Source organism: Pecten maximus, chromosome 7 (assembly GCF_902652985.1).
Source record: "Pecten maximus chromosome 7, xPecMax1.1, whole genome shotgun sequence".
In the NCBI taxonomy this organism is placed as follows: Eukaryota; Metazoa; Mollusca; class Bivalvia; order Pectinida; family Pectinidae; genus Pecten; species Pecten maximus.
This window is the reverse complement of record NC_047021.1, coordinates 17,030,139-17,051,466: the sequence shown is the minus strand read 5'-3', so window position 1 is coordinate 17,051,466 and position 21,328 is coordinate 17,030,139. Positions and strand designations below refer to the sequence as shown.

Here is a 21,328-nt window from a genome sequence, read left to right as displayed (position 1 = left end):
CTTAGAAACACTGATGAACAAGACACAATGTGTCTTTCTGGTAGAAGGAAAACAATTTAATTGTATGTTCAACAGATAACGACTAGGCTACCATTTCTGAGCTGTTGTAAGCTCCCCAGGCAGTTCTCTGTAAATGGAGTAGCCATCAATGTAGTTTGACTATTACATCATTCCTCCCTCCACATCAACATTAAAGTTCTCACACATAGTTTGGTGATGAATTTGTCAGAACAGGCCATTAATGTTTTAACCCCTATATCTATCTATTACATTCTCTTCATTACACGGACATGTACATAAATACAGTGATTATATAAGCATGCAGCTGGGTCATTCAGGACATCTTTCCCAGACACAGTACACCTACAGTGTGTCCTGTTTTTATACGAGTAAAACAGAAAATGTATAAATGTATGTTAAAAATTTTGACAAAAACTTATACTTTCAAACTGCATGCAAATTAAAAAAATAACACTACATACTTGAACCAAAAGAAACATATAATTGAATTATGCAGTTATATGTAATTAATCACTTATGATTGCTTGGAATTTGATTTCAATATATATTTACTAAGAGACATGTCTATACTCGTTACAATACTGTAAAGAAAAGTCTTTCTGATGTAATTTATATACTAGTTAAAGTCACTCCAATTGCAAGCTCCCCAATTACAAATATACCTGCTGTGGTTATATTTCTTGTACAAATAATTCCTGCATGGATTCTCTTATGTATGGAACTCTTTAGAATGTTAACTCCTTTTAAGGGAATATTGTTCCATTGCTGTAATCTATTAGGTAGAGTTAGTTGGAGGGTTCTGACAGTTGTGATACACATCTCATCCCAATGATGTTCATTGGGACACATGTATAAGTTGCTGTAGCATAATGGTCCCATATATTACACAAAGTGCTAAGTACAGTCATATGGGGGCCATAAAGGCTGGACATGTTGTGGGAATGGTGAGAGACTCTGGCAACATGTGGCTGAGCATGGTGTCTTGCTACAAATTGAGGTTATGACATAATTATAAGAATATGAGGTAAGAAGTGGAAGGATATGTGGTTAGTCCAGGATCTGGTCACTGTATCTAATGGCAGTGAGCTCGAGGTTTTGTTTCAGAATGTTAACCAGAAGTAGGATTTTACTCTGTGGGAGAATCAAACTCCTACAACCATTACAGTAACCCCACCAAGTCATTCAACCACAAATTAAATGTGTGAATGTGTCAGTGAAACGCTCACCATGTTTGTAATTTTACTCTATTCCTCCCATCTGAGCAATACAGGGAGAATCTAGACTCATTTAAGGCGAACATAACATATACCTGACCACATACACTGACACATCCCAAGTCTCTAGGCCATATCTGCACATCTAATCAAGACAATGCACTTTAATTGCTACCTACACGTTTAGTTATATTAGAGGTGGGCTGACGTGGGCTGACTTTTTATAGTCAGTGGCAAAATCAAAATGTCTAAACCCAAAGTCCTTGTTGAAATGGAAAAGATCTGGCCTAGCTTAATCTGGTTACATTATTTGGATTGAAGACGCTTACAAAGCCAGACAATTGCTATGTTTTAATTGGGGGAGGTTTTATTGTAGAGGAAGGAGATCCTCCCTGCTGTAGTATATATATAATTAAGCTGGTGTCTGAACAAATATTTCATTTTCTAAGGTGTTGAACAAATATTTCATTTTCTAACGTGTTCTTAGGAGGAAATTTATGCATTTTTTTCTTTTCTCCAGTATAATATATGTACGTACATGATCAATTATAAATGATGTTTTTTTTAAACCCACAATATTCTTCATTAAGTAAAGATTTTGTAAATATTTTTGGAGATATATTTTAACATATGTATACATTTGTATATTACCTATGATCCTTGCGGGTACCTGTGATCTTTTGAATATGTAAAAGATAATGTCAAGAAAAAAGAAGACGATAACAGCTGCAATCTGATCGAATCTTGTATATTTTCTTCAGTAATTTGTCTTAAGAGAATTTTTTTGAGAATTTTTTTTTCTTTAGACTTAAAAAGATATTTGATGAGTCAGTGGTTGTTTGTGAGAACTGCCTCCTGTTATGTGATGATGTAATAAAGATGTACACACTCAACAGGGGATGATTTAACAAGGCAAAAATGCCAAAGACATATTAACCTGAAGTTTCTCAATGTATAGGACCAAGTGACACTCAGGGTTCTCAAGATCAAATAGTAACCTGCAATCAAATCAGGCCAAAAAGTAACCTGCAAAGACATTAATATAGAGTTTCTCAATTTAAGAAAGTTGATCTTTAATTAAAAAGGTGATCTTTATGAAAGAAAGTTAAGGTGATCTTTATGAAAGAAAGGTGATCTTTATATGGAGAAAGGTGATCTTTATGGAAGAAAAGTGATCTTTTATATGGAGAAAGGTGATCTTTGATAAGAAAGGTGATCTTTATATAATTATGGAAGAAAGCTTAAGGTGATCTTTTTAGAAGAAAGTTGATTTTCATGGAGAAAGGTAATCTTTATGGAAGAAAGGTGATTTTTATTTAGAAAGGTGATCTTGATGGAGAAAGCTTATATGTTTATGGAGAAAAATCATAGTTATTAACTTCATGGAGAATTAAATGTGATCTTTAATTAAAAAAGTGATATCCTGTTATTCTACACAGACAAAAGTCCGACACAATAAGCCAATCTCTCTTGAATTTCTGCAGTGTAGATGCTGTCTGATATATAAAATTACTGTCATACTGGTTTTTTTTTTATCAGTTTACATTGACACTCCGATTTTCTTTGTATATCCCTGCAAAATATAACATTGAAGCATTATACATTAGGGGTTCCTGTGGGACAACCTTCCTGATGTATATTGAACAGGCGACTAGTCGAGGCTGTTATATTGGCAAAACCGTGGCAAACATATATTGAGTTGTAGACATTTTATTTTATGAAGTGTTAATGCCAGAGAAAGGGAATTGCAGTCTGATAAAATCGCATGATCAACTGAAATATTTCACGGGGAGAACTCTGTACAGGCATTATTAGAGTTAGTGTATTGATATAAAGACGGACAAAACTAATGGTATCTGTTAAATAACGCCGAGGATTCTGATACTGCCGTTGTGCATGTTTAAGCAATGAACAGTGGTTTTAATGTTGCTATGTTGATATGACAGCAAGATGTATGGTGGGCAAATGCCATGGGAACCCGTTAACCTGTTAGGGTTGCCATGGGAACCCGTTAACCTGTTAGGGTTGCCATGGGAACCCGTTAACCTGTTAGGGTTCCCATGCTGCATTATTCAAAAACTGTAGCAGCATTAAACCACTGTTCAGTACTTATACGTTGTCTTACCATTTTCGTCAACTTTGAAAAAAACTGAACCAACAAAACAAAATTCTTGCCTTTTTAATGTCACATTGGACCCACTGGGTGTTATAGCCTGAGGCACTGGGTGTTATAGGCGTATGATGGAAACTGCCTCTTAGCATTGTGTCAATGGGGAAATGCGTAGCAAATGTAAATATTGGTACATGTAATATTGAAGATTTTGTTGATAACTGGATTATATTCCTCGTAGTTAATCCTCACCAACCAATGTTATCAACAAACACAACATACATGTCAAGTGATAAAAATCCCCTCGCTATATTCAATCAACATTGACCAATACATTATAGAAGATAGTAACAATTGTCTTAGCACAATGCCACTGAGGAAAACACTGCTAATAAATATCATAACAAGAGATGACAGTAATGTAAGTTAAAGTTTGACGTAACAGCTAGAACAATAGTGTAAGAAGTTTCAGGACAAATAGATATAATCACCTCTATAGTAATGAAGTCAGTAGAGCAATTCTAAGATGTTGAAAAGCTATTGATTATGATAGTAATTAATGTCTATATTACTGACCTCAATTTTGACCTGTGGAGGTTATAAAACCATGATTGGTGTGGGTAATTTAAGGAGCTGTTGAAATTGTGTAGAGCAAGGACATTGAAAATCTATTTATAGTAACAGTGGTCCCAAGGTGGGTAAAACCTTATCATGGACTTGTACAAGAGTACTATGATGGATAAAATGAGATATCATATGTAGAGCAAAAATATTGAAAATCTATTGATATATAGTTATTATATCAATGACCTAACTTTTTATCCACTTGAGCTGGAGGTTAAATGAAGACTTGTACAAGATATATGGCTGTGAGTATGTGAAGTTTCATTATATATATATGTACTAATGGATTATTGATCACGTGTATATGAAGAGGGGGAATATTGAAAATCTATAGGAACACTGACCTCAATTTTAACCTAAGGTGGTTGAAACCCAAACTTGTCCATGAGATGATGGTTGTACTGAGTAAGTGTACTGGAGTTTCAGGAAAATTGAATCATTAATGATAATAATAAAGTCGGTCGGTCTAGAGCGAGGATGTTATTCTGTACTTATATTGCGAGCATCATCCCTTCGCCGACAGGTATCACAAGGGTATCAGAACCATTACATGTGAATATCCGATGGAAACTTAGTTATTGGCTGATTACATGCCTTTCTTTCATACCATTCTTGCTGACTATTTGAAATTTCCGTGAGAGTGATTGCACATACATGTATTTACTTTTTAAGTCTTAAGAAATTTTGTACGTTTAGATATCCTTCATTTTAAGCTGCTCTTTATTTATATAGCTTACAATACACCGAACAAAGCTAAACCATCATATTCATGTCAATGTAACCTTGTCAATAGAGTAGGTAAACAAGCACAAACAAATTATATACTGTATATAAAAAAAGTCAAACCTTTATATTGACACCAATTAAGATCATACAATGGTGTTTTTTTCGTTTTTTTTTTGATGGTACAAATATTTTATTCCCCCAGCAGGAAAAACTTTTAATGTGTGTATAAAATTATGGCAAAGCAATAATTGTATACACACATCCTTAATTGGTAGGAGTTGCCAGGGTTGGGGAGCCCTGGGTTCATCTCCCTGAACAATAGTGTTGTCCTCCCACAGGAGGGCTCTCACACAGCATGGTGCTGGTCAAAATCCCCTAGGATCTATAGCTCAACCTGCCACACTATACACCACACAGCATTTTACCAAATTTAAACGACTGAGACAATTTTATGTATACGAAGTTATTACTTGCTCAATATTTTTACTATAAACACTTGTTTGCAGATACCATGCCAGTTTCAAGTGATTTGGATTTTCTGAAATGATGAATATATTCCAAATAATATCTTAAGATATGAGATATTGACATGATATTATTACTTAATAATTCACATAAGGAAAAATGATCAGTTGTATGTAAATTTCCATTTCAGCATTCACTGACGATGATACAGATTGGAATCCTTGGGGGGAAGAGTTTGAGAAGGAGGATGGAAGAGCTCAAAAACAGCAAGCACACGTCCCACAGGAGTCAAAAACAAACTACAAGAGTTACAAGGAACCTGATGTTGGACGCCCCAATGTCTCGACTTCCACAGACTTTGTTGTTGAAATTTGGGGGAAGGCTGCCATAGGTAGGTGCTATTTCCTGTTTTTAAAGCTTCAATCACAGCCCACAGACAACCCTAAGACACTTCCTCATTGTTCTTTCACAACTGTGCAATAGACACAGCTACCATTATTTGTAGTGCAGAAGTTTATCATGAATGCATTTTTAACAAAGTGTTGCTGAACATTATATGGTGAGATTGATTTTCTTTGTAGTGAGAAGATTGCTTGTTGAATTCTTTTTAGAATTCTTCAACTAACAGTATTTGTATGTAGATGAGGGGAAAATAAATTTGGCATACTACTTCCCAAGTACTACAATGCTAGTGCAAAATCCTACTGCTAAACTACTGATACCCTACTGAATTGCTACTGGAAATTGGTAAGGGTAGACAGCAATAAATTATGGACAGTTCTGCCCAGAGATATAGACAAAAGTCTGTCATATAATGACCAGACAAAATAGCATGTCCGACATATATATATATACCCAATGGAAGTGAGTATGGCAGATGTCTTCAAACAAAAATAAACTAATTAAAACAAATCAATACAGGGGGTGGAGACACACAACATTCCAGTAGGTATAGAGAGTTGTAGCAATCCAGACGGATCTGCCGTGGATATACTAGTATATGTAGCAATCCAGACGGATCTGCCGTGGATATACTAGTATATGTAGCAATCCAGACGGATCTGCCGTGGATATACTAGTATATGTAGCAATCCAGACGGATCTGCCGTGGATATACTAGTATATGTAGCAATCCAGACGGATCTGCCGTGGATATACTAGTATATGTAGCAATCCAGACGGATCTGCCGTGGATATACTAGTATATGTAGCAATCCAGACGGATCTGCCGTGGATATACTAGTATATGTAGCAATCCAGACGGATCTGCCGTGGATATACTAGTATATGTAGCAATCCAGACGGATCTGCCGTGGATATACTAGTATATGTAGCAATCCAGACGGATCTGCCGTGGATATACTAGTATATGTAGCAATCCAGACGGATCTGCCGTGGATATACTAGTATATGTAGCAATCCAGACGGATCTGCCGTGGATATACTAGTATATGTAGCAATCCAGACGGATCTGCCGTGGATATACTAGTATATGTAGCAATCCAGACGGATCTGCCGTGGATATACTAGTATATGTAGCAATCCAGACGGATCTGCCGTGGATATACTAGTATATGTAGCAATCCAGACGGATCTGCCGTGGATATACTAGTATATGTAGCAATCCAGACGGATCTGCCGTGGATATACTAGTATATGTAGCAATCCAGACAGACGGATCTGCCGTGGATATACTAGTATATGTAGCAATCCAGACGGATCTGCCGTGGATATACTAGTATATGTAGCAATCCAGACGGATCTGCCGTGGATATACTAGTATATGTAGCAATCCAGACGGATCTGCCGTGGATATACTAGTATATGTAGCAATCCAGACGGATCTGCCGTGGATATACTAGTATATGTAGCAATCCAGACGGATCTGCCGTGGATATACTAGTATATGTAGCAATCCAGACGGATCTGCCGTGGATATACTAGTATATGTAGCAATCCAGACGGATCTGCCGTGGATATACTAGTATATGTACATGTATACACGAGGTCCCCAGTGAAAATTTCAAGAACAGTTAAAAAAATATTCTTGAACTGTTCTGGAATCTTTCTTCAAGTACTGTTCTTGAACTGTTCCTGAATAGTTATTGAAATGCTCAGGAACAGTTCTTGAACGTTAAATGGAACATCAGTTCTTGAACTAATTTTTCTTGAACTTAATGTTCAAGAACAATTCTTGAACTATTTTTCAAGAACAGTTCTTGAACTAATATGTTCAAGAACAATTCTTGAACCAATTGTTCAGTTGGAAATATTGAAAAAAACATTGAAGAACACATCAAGAACATTTCAAGAACATATTTCAGTTCTTGAACTGTTCTTAAAATGTTCTGAAATTTATACAAGAACATATTAAGAACATGGCGATTCATTCAATGGTCACATTCATTGAAGAGCATTGTTGAAGTGTTTCGGCTATAATTAAAACAAGTTCATGGAAATTGGTGATTTACCTGATATTATGTCGGTCTGAATTTCTATGATTTAGTGGTTTTTACTGCGTACATACAAGACTTCTGAAATTCATGATTATATGGTTTTTACTAAACATGACAGAATTTCTATGATTTTTGTGGTTTTTAACTTTTATGACTTCTGAGTGTTTTTTTGATTTTTTGAGTTATTTGTTCTGAATTCTACATCCCCTATTATATAGCTAGTATATATGTAGTGGCTACACATCCCCCTCATAGTGGCTTACACCTTCCCCTTGGTAGAGGCTCTATCTGTGATAAAATATACTACTACAGTATATTGGATTCATCAATAGGAACTAATGACTGACAAGATGCAAAACAAGATGTTGAGGAACCACCAGAACTCACAACAATGACTTTGTGTAATTACGTTGCTGGTTGATTTACGGCTTTGATGCTGGTACAACAGTTTGACCTTGTGTTGACATTCTGTTTTGAGCCTCCACATAGATTCTTAGCTTTAACCTTTATAAGATCTGTCATCAAGACATTAACTTGGAAAAAATCTACTTACAGATATTAGAGTGTGAATGCAGTCGATACATTTGAAAACAAGACAAATTTTGATGCATTGCAGAGTACGATTGTATCTTTGTGAGCCTGCTTACTAATATTTAACCATTATCACTGTCTAAATACAGGTTCTAGGGGTGTAACCCAGAAAGGGAGGTCCAAAGGTTCTTTAAGGTGTGACTCATGCTTCATTAATATAGGCCTCGGCGGACTTATGATTATATATTAGGTGGCCATTAAAGGTTGTGTAAAGAGTGTCAAGGTGGGGTGGAGGGAGGGGGTCTAGATAATCTATTTTATGATATTCAAGTACGTATACATGGTTATAAGGGTGTCACTTGTATGTTAGTGTTTTTATATAGAAACTGTTTTCTATGTTAAAACTTCATGATTTTAATTTGAACAGCATTAAAGACACAACTAGCTGTCTAAATACCAAATTAATAGATACATATATATACTTAATATCGGTCCTTAAATTAGTTATGTACAGTTAGTTACAAAGATGTGTGGTTCAAATTTGAGACATAATGTTATCTAAAGATTGAGTTTTTATGTCAGTGTATACTTAGGGTTGATGGACACCTTATAATGTTGATTTTATACACCAGTTAGTCAGATGGCCAGGTATCATTACTTAATTGGACAGTATCTGATATCGGTATATACATATATATGTCAAAGACAAATTCTGCTGTCTTGACATTTGATGATGATTGTCTGGTGAATCAGAATTTATAATAGTCATAATGTCTGTGAAAATAAAGACCAATTGTGAGGAGAAATAGCCAAACATTTCTAGTAATAAACTTAGCTGTGATAATGTACAATGTCTGTACAGAGAAGTAAAAAGCAAATATATGGGTGTTTCAGTGTCCTCTCACACATTGGTTTTGGTCTGTTTGTTCCATTTCATTCTCTGTCAGTTAAACAAAGCCATACATAGTCATTGTCAACATTCCAATATGTTAGTTCCTCATAAAGAATGTCACAACATCAGTCCTTTCATTTACAGTAACACGCTTTCTTTCATTTTGCCAGAGAAAGAAATGAAGTTTGAATTATTTCCAGTATCCATATACCGAGAGGTATGTGTAATATTCAATGCTGATTGGGTAGATGCAGACACACAAACAGTGAAAAATTGTTTATAGATAATGAACATAAGGCATTATTGATAGACTGACTAAAGTTTGGTAAAATCAGTTGTAATTTAAGTTAATTGATAAATTTAGGGAATTGAATAATCTCATGTCCTGTTTTATCATGACAATTGTCAGCCATCAATGTTATATCCCAAAGTCCCTATCTATATACATTGTATATCATACAAATCTTTTGTTTTTTCTTTTACCATAAGGATAGAAATCAATTTAGATATTGATGATACAAAACCATATACCGGTAGATATAAACCAGACAGGTTTTTTCGATTTTCTCCTGTACATGTACCAGTCTAGATCTATACTCAGTGGATTATAGGATTTTAAATAAAACATATATAGTGTCCACCTCTGAATTAATCACTGTCTGTGGTAATTTACAGACCCAAATTTCTTTGATGTTATACCTCTGAAGAAAATAAATATACACCAGTGATTCTGCTGTGATCATCAACGAAACATAAAAATCTCTTTTAATCAACATGTGTTGCAGCGTGATTGGCGATCGCTCTTCGTAATGTTTTTGTCAGGCTGCTGTTCGGCCTCGATGGTTGGTTTAACAGCGACGTTAAGTGTAGTGATTGATACTACATCAGCTGATTTGACGCTCGGTAAAATGATTTGAGTCCAAGTCAGAGAAAAGCTTGTCTTCTGATAACAGGTCATAGTCACCAATGGTCCAGACATTAAAAGACGATTATTGTGATAGGTCAATTGTTACTGGACATAACGTGTTGTACCTAAATGGTCCAGGCAATCATTAGTTCTAATTGACAAAGTAGTTCAGTGACAATTAAAGTGCCCCACAATATTTATGAAATATTCTGATGCATTTATAGTTCATGTCTCAATACATTTCAGACAATATTGAGTTTTAAAGCTGTTATATAGGTCAGAGAGGAACCTAAATCAAACAGACATCTTGTATTCCAAAAAGGTGTTGTATTTTGAAGAATCTCATCATTCTAAACAAGATGACAACTCCATTCTCCCTAATCTGTACTAGAGTTTTATACAAGTTGTATGATAATATTAAGGACATCTGAATGTTTGAAATGATGAGAATGAGGTATATCATTTCATCTCATTTTTCTTATGTTTCGACTATAATTCCAACATGGTAGCTGTACGTACATGTATTAAGTTCTTTGCTGTACCAAGTACATGAGCTGAATATTTTTTGTTTAACATATATAGATCTAGATGGTCCATTAGCAGTTTAGTAAGGACATTTCGTTAGTATTACATATCCATGTATTTTGCAAGACAATATTAGGAATTAATTAGAAAACTGTAATCCTTGTCTAATAAGTTAAATATATTTCAGTGTAGGTCCCTGAGTCTGATATTAAGAATAATTGGTAAAAATATAAAGAGATTGTCCGGCATTAATTGTAAATTAAATATATCCATAAACTGCAACAGGCTGTGAGCTTATTAATGCTTTGTCCATGCAGACACAGACATCTGATCGGTCAGGATGAACTAGTTACTGTAGCCATTATGTGTTTCATCTAGATCTGGCATCAAGCACTGTGCACTAGTACTGTCCACCCATGCACAGTGCATTATAAACATATACATTCAAATTGCTACTTCTCCTATAACGCCCAAGGTGGATTTCAACCAAATGGTCTAAAACATCATTGTAGGAGGGTAATCATGATTTATATAAATGAGGCGGGTTTAACCCTGGGGACAGAGAGGTGGAGTCCCAAAAGGGGAACTTGGCTGAAATTTTGCTTTAAAACACTACTGAGTCAGTCTTCCTTAATGCCTTAATCGATAACAACCATATTTGGTCTGAAATATATGAATGAAGATGGTTCGACTCCTCATGGGGACAGAGGGCCAGGGCCAAAAAATGGAATGTGACTGAATTAATGCTGTAATGGATATCGATTACAACCAAATTTGATCTGAAACATCATTGGAGGAGGGCAGTCATAATTCATAGGAGGCTGGTTGGAACACTGAGGGACAATTTGCAAGGCCCTAGCTACACAGGGAACTTAGCTGAAATGTTCATTGAAAATGCACACCTACTCCTCCTTATAATGTCTAAATGGAATATAATCGAATTTGGTGTGAAACATCATATTAAAGTGGGAAATCATATCCTATGTGGATAGGCTGGTTCGTCTTCTGGCTACAGAGGAGAGGGGCACCAAAAGGGGAATTTAACTGAAAGTTTGCTTAAATGCTACTCCTCTATATAAGTGGCAACCAAATTTGGCTTGAGACATCAGCGGAGAAGAGCAGTCATGATCATAATCTATATAAAATGAGACTGGTTTGACCCTGGGGTGTGTACCCTGCTGTAAGTCTTTGTCAGATGACTGTTTAGGCCCAGGGGCCTGTCAATGTTTGTTTTAATACTTGTTTCGATCATCTGACCTTTGGTTTGTAAGCCTATATACCATAAAGTAATAACATCATTTTTTGTCCTCTGGGAGGGTTTCTTAGAAAGAGCAGAGTTTTAAAAGGTCACATCAAGAAAAAAGTGATAATCACATTCCCATTTATGATGCTGGCCCCCATAGCTCCAAAGTGTCATTTGATAGTGGACAAAAAAACTTGGTATAAATGCTATATTGCTAATAGTTTTTTCTTCACAGAAATTTGAGGCTGTAACATATACTAAATATTTCATTATATTGGTGAAAAGCTCTCAAATGCTGCTATCATCATTCACTGTTAGATGTTGAGAATACAAGTGTTTTAGGAGGGCGAGGTTGATTCAAGAATTTTTGTGTAAGAGAGCGAGGTTTATTGTAGGATGTGATATGTATATATTACAATAGCTTTGAGTAGATTCTTGATGGTATGTTTTCAACTCCCCAGATTTGGATTAGATTGTTGAATTAGTTGGATATAGATCATAGACATGTTCTGAACCATTTCATATACCGTATTTGACCTAATAAGGGCGCAGGGCGCGAGTAATTGACAGTGGGGGCATCCTTATTAGATTAGTTATTCTGAAGTTTTATGAAATAGACTATACCTTATAGCAGAATACCCAAGGCTGTGGAAAAGGTAAAATAGTCAGTCATAAAAATATTCCAGATGAAGATATCTATTCATTATCATATATTAAGCTTAAACATCACTTGAATATTCCTGTAAACTTGTAAACCATGCCAGCTGATCTTTAGATCAGAGAACGTGTGTTCCACCATTTATGTTCAAATGGAACTCTTTTGTGTTCTATTTATAGACACAGATGATTTCCCAGATCATATCAGACATCGTTTTCTTTGATCTAATAATTGATTTACAATGTCTTTTACTAGCTTTCTGTTCTGAACAAAAGTTACTTTATCAACAAGAATGAAGTCTTTTACTTTATCTTCAAATAAAGATAGTAAGTTATTATTTGTATGTGGCGAAAACTTGTGTTCCAGTTATGAATTACTTGATTTGCTGAATAAAATTGAACACATAAAGTAGCAAAACATTTCACATGAATTATTACTTTTGAACACCATTTTGACACTCAGTCAAAGATTTATTTCCTTGAAAAAAGGTAGGGGCGCCCTTATTAGGGCAGGCACCCTTATTAGGTCAAATACGGTATCTAAAAAGTCCTGCCTTCTGTTTTATAGTAAATAGCGTTATTTAGATGGTCCTAGATTACTTTGTAGTGATAGTCAAGTCTGGTAGTCAAGTCAGTAAGTGTCAGTGAGAGTCAAGTCTGGTAGTCAAGTCAGTAAGTGATAGTCAAGTCTGGTAGTCAAGTCAGTAAGTGTCAGTGAGAGTCAAGTCTGGTAGTCAAGTCAGTAAGTGATAGTCAAGTCTGGTAGTCAAGTCAGTAAGTGTCAGTGAGAGTAAAGTCTGGTAGTCAAGTCAGTAAGTGTTAGTGAGAGTCAAGTCTGGTAATCAAGTCAGTAAGTGTCGGTGAGAGTCACGTCTGGTAGTCAAGTCAGTAAGTGATAGTCAAGTCTGGTAATCAAGTCAGTGAGTGATTATCAAGTCTGGTAATCAAGTCAGTGAGTGATTATCAAGTCTGGTAGTCAAGTAAGTAAGTGATTATCAAGTCTGGTAGTCAAGTAAGTAAGTGATAATCAAGTCTGGTAGTCAAGTCAGTAAGTGTCAGTGAGAGTAAAGTCTGGTAGTCAAGTCAGTAAGTGTCAGTGAGAGTAAAGTCTGTTAGTCAAGTCAGTAAGTGATTATCAAGTCTGGTAGTCAAGTCAGTAAGTGATAGTCAAGTCTGGTAGTCAAGTCAGTAAGTGTCAGTGAGAGTAAAGTCTGGTAGTCAAGTCAGTAAGTGATAGTCAAGTCTGATAATCAAGTAAGTAAGTGATAAAAAGGTCAGGTAATAAAGTGAATAAGTGATAATCAAGTCTGATAATCAAGTAAGTAAATGATGGTCAAGTCAGGTAATCAAGTCAGTGATTATCAAGTCTGATAATCAAGTAAGTAAGTGATAATCAAGTTTGGTAATCAATTGAGTAATTTAGTGATAATCAAGTCTGGCAATCAAGTAAGTAATTATCAAGTCTGATAATCAAGTAAGTAAGTGATTAAAAAGTCAGGTAATCAAGTAAGTGATTATCAAGTCTGGTAATCAAGTAAGTAAGTGATAATCAAGTCTGATAATTAAGTGAGTAAATGATAATCAAGTTTCATGTAATCAAGTGAGTTGTTTACGATAAAAAAAGTTAAGGTTTTTGGTTTTTAATACATGTGTATATATAATAAATATGGTACATAGAGATTTGTAGAGAGGAAGGGGGTAACAACCACTTGATATTGGGGCTTTAGGGTCTCTGATACTTCATTGAGGTAATTGGGGGCCTTTAAGGGTCCCTAATACTTCACGAGGTATGGGGGCGTTAGGAGGTATGGGGGCGTTAGGGTCCCTAATACTTCACGAGGTATGGGGGCGTTAGGGTCCCTAATACTTCACGAGGTAATTGTGGGCTTTTAAGGGTCCCTAATACTTCACGAGGTATATATAGGGGCCTCAGGGTCCCTAATACTTCACGAGGTATGGGGGTGGGCTTGGGGTCCCTGATTCTCCCCGAGGTATGTTGGGTTCCTTATAGATATTCGGTCCCTGAGGTATTATGAGAGGGTCCCTAGATGTTCAGCCTGCTCTGGTTTGATAACATATGTTCTCTTTGTTCTCTGGTTTAATGTATGTCAGATGGATGATGTTTTGTTTTAATTGGTCCATTTGATGAACTGGTTTTATGCAAATTCACACAAAATATAGTAATAAAATATATGTGTTTAAATTTTACAAAAAAAATACATTACATATTTATTATACCTACTCATGTACTTGGGTGTGACCTTATTATACTTGTCAGACTTTTTACTGGGTATGGTCCTTGTCAGACAAACCTTGGTTGTCGGTATTGCCCTCCCTGAACTTTACACTGGTGGTATTTTGATAGGAACAATTAAACCTGGTGTGACGTTCACCTCTGTGCCTCCACGTGTACATGTGCATTGCCTCAAAATGATAACTGTGTCTCCGCAGGCCAATAAAGAACTCATTGTATTGTGATAACCACTTAATTTGATAGTTTTTTCTTCTGCATCAACACATAAACATTAGTAATTGATATTGTCAAAACCGTTCATATCAACAGGTGTCAGTTCTGGCCAAGGTTACCTTAGAATGGATTTAGGATGTAAGCTTCACAATCTGAAAATATAACCTCAATTTCAAAATGTTTCTAATCTACTATTCTTATTTACCTCCAAAAAATTTACAACAGAAAAAAATTATATTATTAGAATTTTATTTTGATTTCATGAGGTGACATATAAAAAAGAAACACTTCACAATTTTTTCAACAAATGTTGTCTGAATGTTTTCATTAATTGATGCTGAGTATTAAAATATATCATAATGATTAGCTATATACCTGTGTATGTTAACATGAATTGTCAGTTAGCTATATAGCTAGCTAGGAACCCTTTTTACAGCCATTTTCTGATTTCAATTACACTGCTACTGTATAACTATTCGAGATTGCCTCTCAGATGCAGAGACATTGCCATCTAATTAGGGTTAACAGTTTCAGGGTAACTCCGAAGTTGTCACAGATGATTGAGAACATTGGGTGATATATACAGTATAGACATGTAATTTCCTCTTGTATCTCTATATGGAAATTCAGTTCAATTTGTAATCCTCTTGGTTAAGGGGAGTCATTTCCTTGTGACATTTCAGGGCAAGCATTACATTTTAACTATATCACTTAAAGAAAATGACCATTGTCTCCATATTAATAAAAGTTGATCTAATGGTAAAAATGACACAATATATAATAGATTGTAAACATTGATGAATAACATGTATTAATGAATATTTAAATACATTTGTATCTTTAAAATCTGTCCCTAGTGTTAACTTGCTGAAGCTAAAATTTCCTTTTTCTAAGAATCTCTAGTTCCCTGTATGTTCACCTTTATTTTCTTGTTTTTGTGTCATAAGCTGTGATTTTTACCTTCTTACATAAAATTTGCTTCTTAATTATAGGTACCAACTTTCATTTTGCCCTATTTGTCAGACCTGCAGTGTGCTTGTGACTTGAAACTTTGGCCATTGACAACTATTTGACATTGTATCTGATCATGAGTTCAGCTGATGAGAGTCTGAATGGTACTGTGTAGTCCTCATACTGCAGCTATGACAATTTAATGTGTTTCTGTGACTATATATATATATATATACTGATAAAAATGTACAAATGGAAAGATGAGATACATGTAGTTACATAATTAGGGTCAAGAGGTTATAAAGTTCATTGTGTAAATGAAATGCTATGAGATTCCTAAACTATAAGACTGTCCCCATCCCTTTTATGTAGAACATAATTATATATTATAATTATTGAATCACAAAAGAAATAACCAATTACACACATAAATAAATAAATAAATAAATAAATAAATAATAAATAAATAAATAAATAAATAGATGAACACTTTACATCCATCAAGAACATTTTGGTAGCTTGGTTTATTTTATTTAACGTCCAATTATATTTATTTAACAGCCAGGGTAATTTAAGGATGTGCCAGGTTTTGGAGGTAGAGGAAAGTCAGAGTACCCGGAGAAAAACCACTGACCTACAATTAATGCCCCACGCGCGGACTCGAACTGATGACCTAGAGATGGAGAGCTTGTGATAAAGTGTCTGGACACCTTAATTAGCAGATCTATTGCAGCACTTTTTAACACTTATTTTAACAAGTTGTTTGGCAAACAATTTGCAGTATCCATCTCACTTCTCTAATTTATGGCCTGGAGAAAACCAGACTTAAAGGTTTACATTCTGCTGAGTGCAATATCACTGCAAACTGACAGTCAACTGGTGTACATCCGTCATACGGAAATTTAGCCTGTCACATTTCCGCCTTAACTCAGCTCAAGTTTGTAAACATAATTATATGGATTTCTTTCTTTCAATAAAAAATTAAAAAAATTAATAGGTTTCAAAGGATAATTGAGGTCTTTTAACATTAAGCTCTAAAGAATTTTTGGAATTACAGTTTTAGGAAGCGAGTAATTGGATAATTGAGAAACACCCAACACAGCTGCATTGAGGGTGAGTTTGTTATAATGAATAAAAAACCTAGTGTCTGTCTCATATCACTTAGTTTAAATTCTCTGTGATATTTATATGGTATAACAGATACATTTAAACATACATTAGAACGGCTCTACTGTTTATACCTAATCAACATTCACTAAAACTTTGATTTGAGTCTATAAACATTTTAACTAATAATGATTTTCAAACCATTTGCTGGAAGTTTGTTTTAGATTTAATGATAGAAAATAGTTTTAATCAGAGAAAATTATAGAGCATGAAAATTTAGAATTTTTTCCCATGGTGCTTAAATCTGCAAATTAGGGACACAAGAATCTGTTTGTGCAGCTGAGATACAAATAAAAGATGGCATAAATTGTCTTAATGTTTCGACAGTTTTGGTGATAAAATTTCATTGATTTTTCTTTTAGGACTTCCTTAACAAAACATTTACAACAAAGGGCTGGTCAAAGGACTGGTCAAAGGACTGGTCAGGATCCTTAAACTGTGGCTAATAAGTGATGCAGGTGTACTGTCAGATCTCTGGGGTCAACCTAAGGACAAGCCATGTCTCCAGTAATGGTCGCACCCTACATATACATGGCTGACCTGATACTGTGCATTGGTCAGTAAGAGTGACCGATTGTCAAACTGACCAGCAACACAATTGGTCATTAATACCTTGTTAAGGTCTTTAATTTCCTTACTTGTACATTTGTCCTGCTGGTAGGGATAAAATCATTATGATTCACCATACAGACATGTCACTGGAGTACAGGAGGGTACAGCCACCCCCCCATCATTTTCTTCCAGGCATGCATTATCAGCATATTTTCTCTCTCTACTTTTATGCATGTAGTGCTTAAACTGCAATTGTCAAACTTTCCTTAGAAAATGATCGAGAGTCATTGATTGCCTGTCAAAATGAGATGATGTTGGCTTGTTGTATTGGTCTCCTATATTAGAAAATAAATGATCCTTGTAATAAACAGGTACACATCCATCATTTGTGTTTGTATAGTGTTTAATTATGATTGGTTTCCTTTCCTTCTTTTTCTTTCTAAATTTGCTAAATATGGCATTAGCTATATAGATTTTGTGCAAACTTTGGTCCAAAATAGGGTATAAATTGTGGATCCAGATCAAAAAGTATTGACAGTTTGGGATGGTTTACAATCATTCTTGTGTTGAGGCAGAAATTATAGCTAAATTGTGTGTACTGTACATTTGGTAATGTATTTAATTCTGGGGCGGGAGGTATAGATTTTCATTGAAACAATATTTCCCCCCGTAGCTGGCTCTGCATAATTAATTAGGATTGAAAGACTACAAGACAACCAACCCAGGACTGCAACAGTGTTAAGTGATGTTATGAGTATAATCTCTGGTTACTTCTACTCATAAAATAGGACAAAGCATTAACGTGACATTTTCAATAGGAAAGGAATAGGTAATTCTTCTGATAAGACAGCAATATTTTACTTAGTGCCACTAAAGGTTTTTCGCTGTAGTTGACTTCCAAATGAGAAAAATCTTAAATTAAAACTTACTGATATATTTAAAGATACACGTAATATGACTTACTGATAAAGATACACTTAATATGACTTACTGATAAAGATTACACTTAATATGACTTACTGATAAAGATTACACTTAATATGACTTACTGATAAAGATTACACTTAATATGACTTACTGATAAAGATTACACTTAATATATGACTTACTGATAAAGATTACACTTAATATGACTTACTGATAAGATACACTTAATATGACTTACTGATAAAGATTACACTTAATATGACTTATTGATCAAGATTACACTTAATATGACTTACTGATCAAGATTACACTTATTATGACTTACTGATCAAGATTACACTTATTATGACTCACTGATCAAGATTACACTTAATATGACTTACTGATCAAGATTACACTTATTATGACTCACTGATCAAGATTACACTTAATATGACTCACTGATCAAGATTACACTTAATATATATATATATGACTTACTGATAAAGATTACACTCAATATGACTTACTGATACATATTACACTTAATATGACTCACTGATAAAGATTACACTCAATATGACTTACTGATAAAGATTACACTTAATATGACTTACTGATAAAGATTACACTTTATATGACTTACTGATAAAGATTACACTTAATATATATGACTTACTGATAAATATTACACTTAATATGACTTACTGATAGATATTACACTTAATATGACTTACTGATCAATATTACAATTAATATGACTTACTGATAAGATACACTTAATATGACTTACTGATCAAGATTGCACTTATTATGACTCACTGATCAAGTTTACACTTAATATGACTTACTAATAAAGAGTACACTTAATATATATGACTTACTGATAAATATTACACTCAATATGTCTCACTGATCAAGATTACACTTAATATGTCTCACTGATAAAGATTACACTCAATATGACTTACTGATAAAGATTACACTTAATATGACTTACTGATAAAGATTACACTTAATATGTCTTACTGATAAAGATTACATTTAATATGACTTACTGATAAAGATTACACTTAATATGACTTACTGATAAAGATTACACTTAATATGACTTACTGATAAATATTACACTTAATATGACTTACTGATAAATATTACACTTAATATGACTTACTGATCAATATTACAATTAATATGACTTACTGATAAGATACACTTAATATGACTTACTGATCAAGATTACACTTATTATGACTCACTGATCAAGTTTACACTTAATATGACTCACTGATGAAGATTACACTTAATATATATGACTTACTGATAAAGAGTACACGCAATATGACTTACTGATAAATATTACACTTAATATGACTTACTGATAAAGATTACACTTAATATGACTCACTGATAAAGATTACACTTAATATGACTCACTGATAAAGATACACTTAATATGACTCACTGATAAAGATACACTTAATATGACTTACTGATAAATATTACACTTAATATGTCTCACTGATAAAGATTACACTCAATATGACTTACTGATAAAGATTACACTTAATATGACTTACTGATAAAGATTACACTTAATATGTCTTACTGATAAAGATTACATTTAATATGACTTACTGATAAAGATTACACTTAATATATGACTTACTGATAAAGATTACACTTAATATGACTTACTGATAAAGATTACACTTAATATGACTTACTGATAAAGATTACACTTAATATGACTTACTGATAAATATTACACTTAATATGACTTACTGATAAATATTACACTTAATATGACTTACTGACCAATATTACACTTAATATGACTTACTGATCAATATTACACTTAATATGACTTACTGATAAAGATTACACTTAATATGACTTACTGATAAGCTTTAAGTTAAGTTTTAACCATACATTGTATTAAGCTTGATAAGGCAGTATAAAGTGGGAGACAGATATGACTCTGTAGGGAATGGATCACTGTATGTAAAATCTCTGTGAGGTGACTAAAGACTGCCCTGTGTACTCGCTCATGTGGACAGTTCTCGCCATTTGGAGATAATTTGAAGAATTGACCAGGCTAGATCAATGCATGGTCTGACAGTTTAGCAATGAATTGCATAATTCCCCCCAAATCCTCTGTCTGTGCTGCAGTGTGATTTGAAGCTTCACTGATGGGCATTAAATGGAATTATTTAGAATTATGTTACTGAAATTTACGTATGAAGCTGGAAGTTTTTTTAAATAGATCCTTTTTGTCGATTATGGTTATTTATTCCTCATACACAGAAAGCTCATTAGACGGAGTAGTGGTGATGTGAAGGGGCGTTATTGGCCATATACCGATGTCAGTACGCAGTATACTAACGGCAAGCTGTCAAATTACTATGTGAGCCATCACACTTAATCTGATATGATGTCATAATGCCAACCCTTATTTGTATCACAGTTTGGTAACATTCTACTCAGACAAGTTGATTTGGCAAATGGATGTTCGCTTAGTAATGGACCCAAATTTGGTTATAAAACTATATCTATATATTACAAAGATCTGGTAATGTCGACCTAACATGAAAGTCTGGTAGCAGTATCAACTGAAGGTCTGGTAAGGTCACGTCATTATAACAGTTATAGGTCTGGTAAGGTCACGTCATTATAACAGTTATAGGTCTGGTAAGGTCACGTCATTATAACAGTTATAGGTCTGATAAGGTCACGTCATTATAACAGTATAAAGGTCTGGTAAGGTCACGACATTATAACAGTTATAGGTCTGGTAAGGTCACGTCATTATAACAGTTATAGGTCTGGTAAGGTCACGTCATTATAACAGTATAAAGGTCTGGTAAGGTCACGTCATTATAACAGTTATAGGTCTGGTAAGGTCACGTCATTA

At 34.4% G+C, this 21,328-nt stretch overlaps 1 protein-coding gene across 2 annotated transcripts in view; it reads left to right on the top strand.

Moving 5' to 3' along the window:
* The window catches only part of LOC117331769 (ribitol-5-phosphate xylosyltransferase 1-like), a 151,426-nt gene that overhangs the window by 22,615 nt on the left and 107,483 nt on the right, over positions 1 to 21,328 (top strand). For both annotated transcript variants that reach the window (XR_004533648.1, XM_033890647.1), the window contains exon 2: positions 5,351 to 5,551. Coding sequence is in view for 1 of the 2 variants with exons in the window: in XM_033890647.1 (XP_033746538.1) it covers positions 5,351 to 5,551 (201 nt within the window). In the remaining variant the exon portion in view is untranslated. The remainder of the gene's footprint in view (positions 1 to 5,350; positions 5,552 to 21,328) is intronic.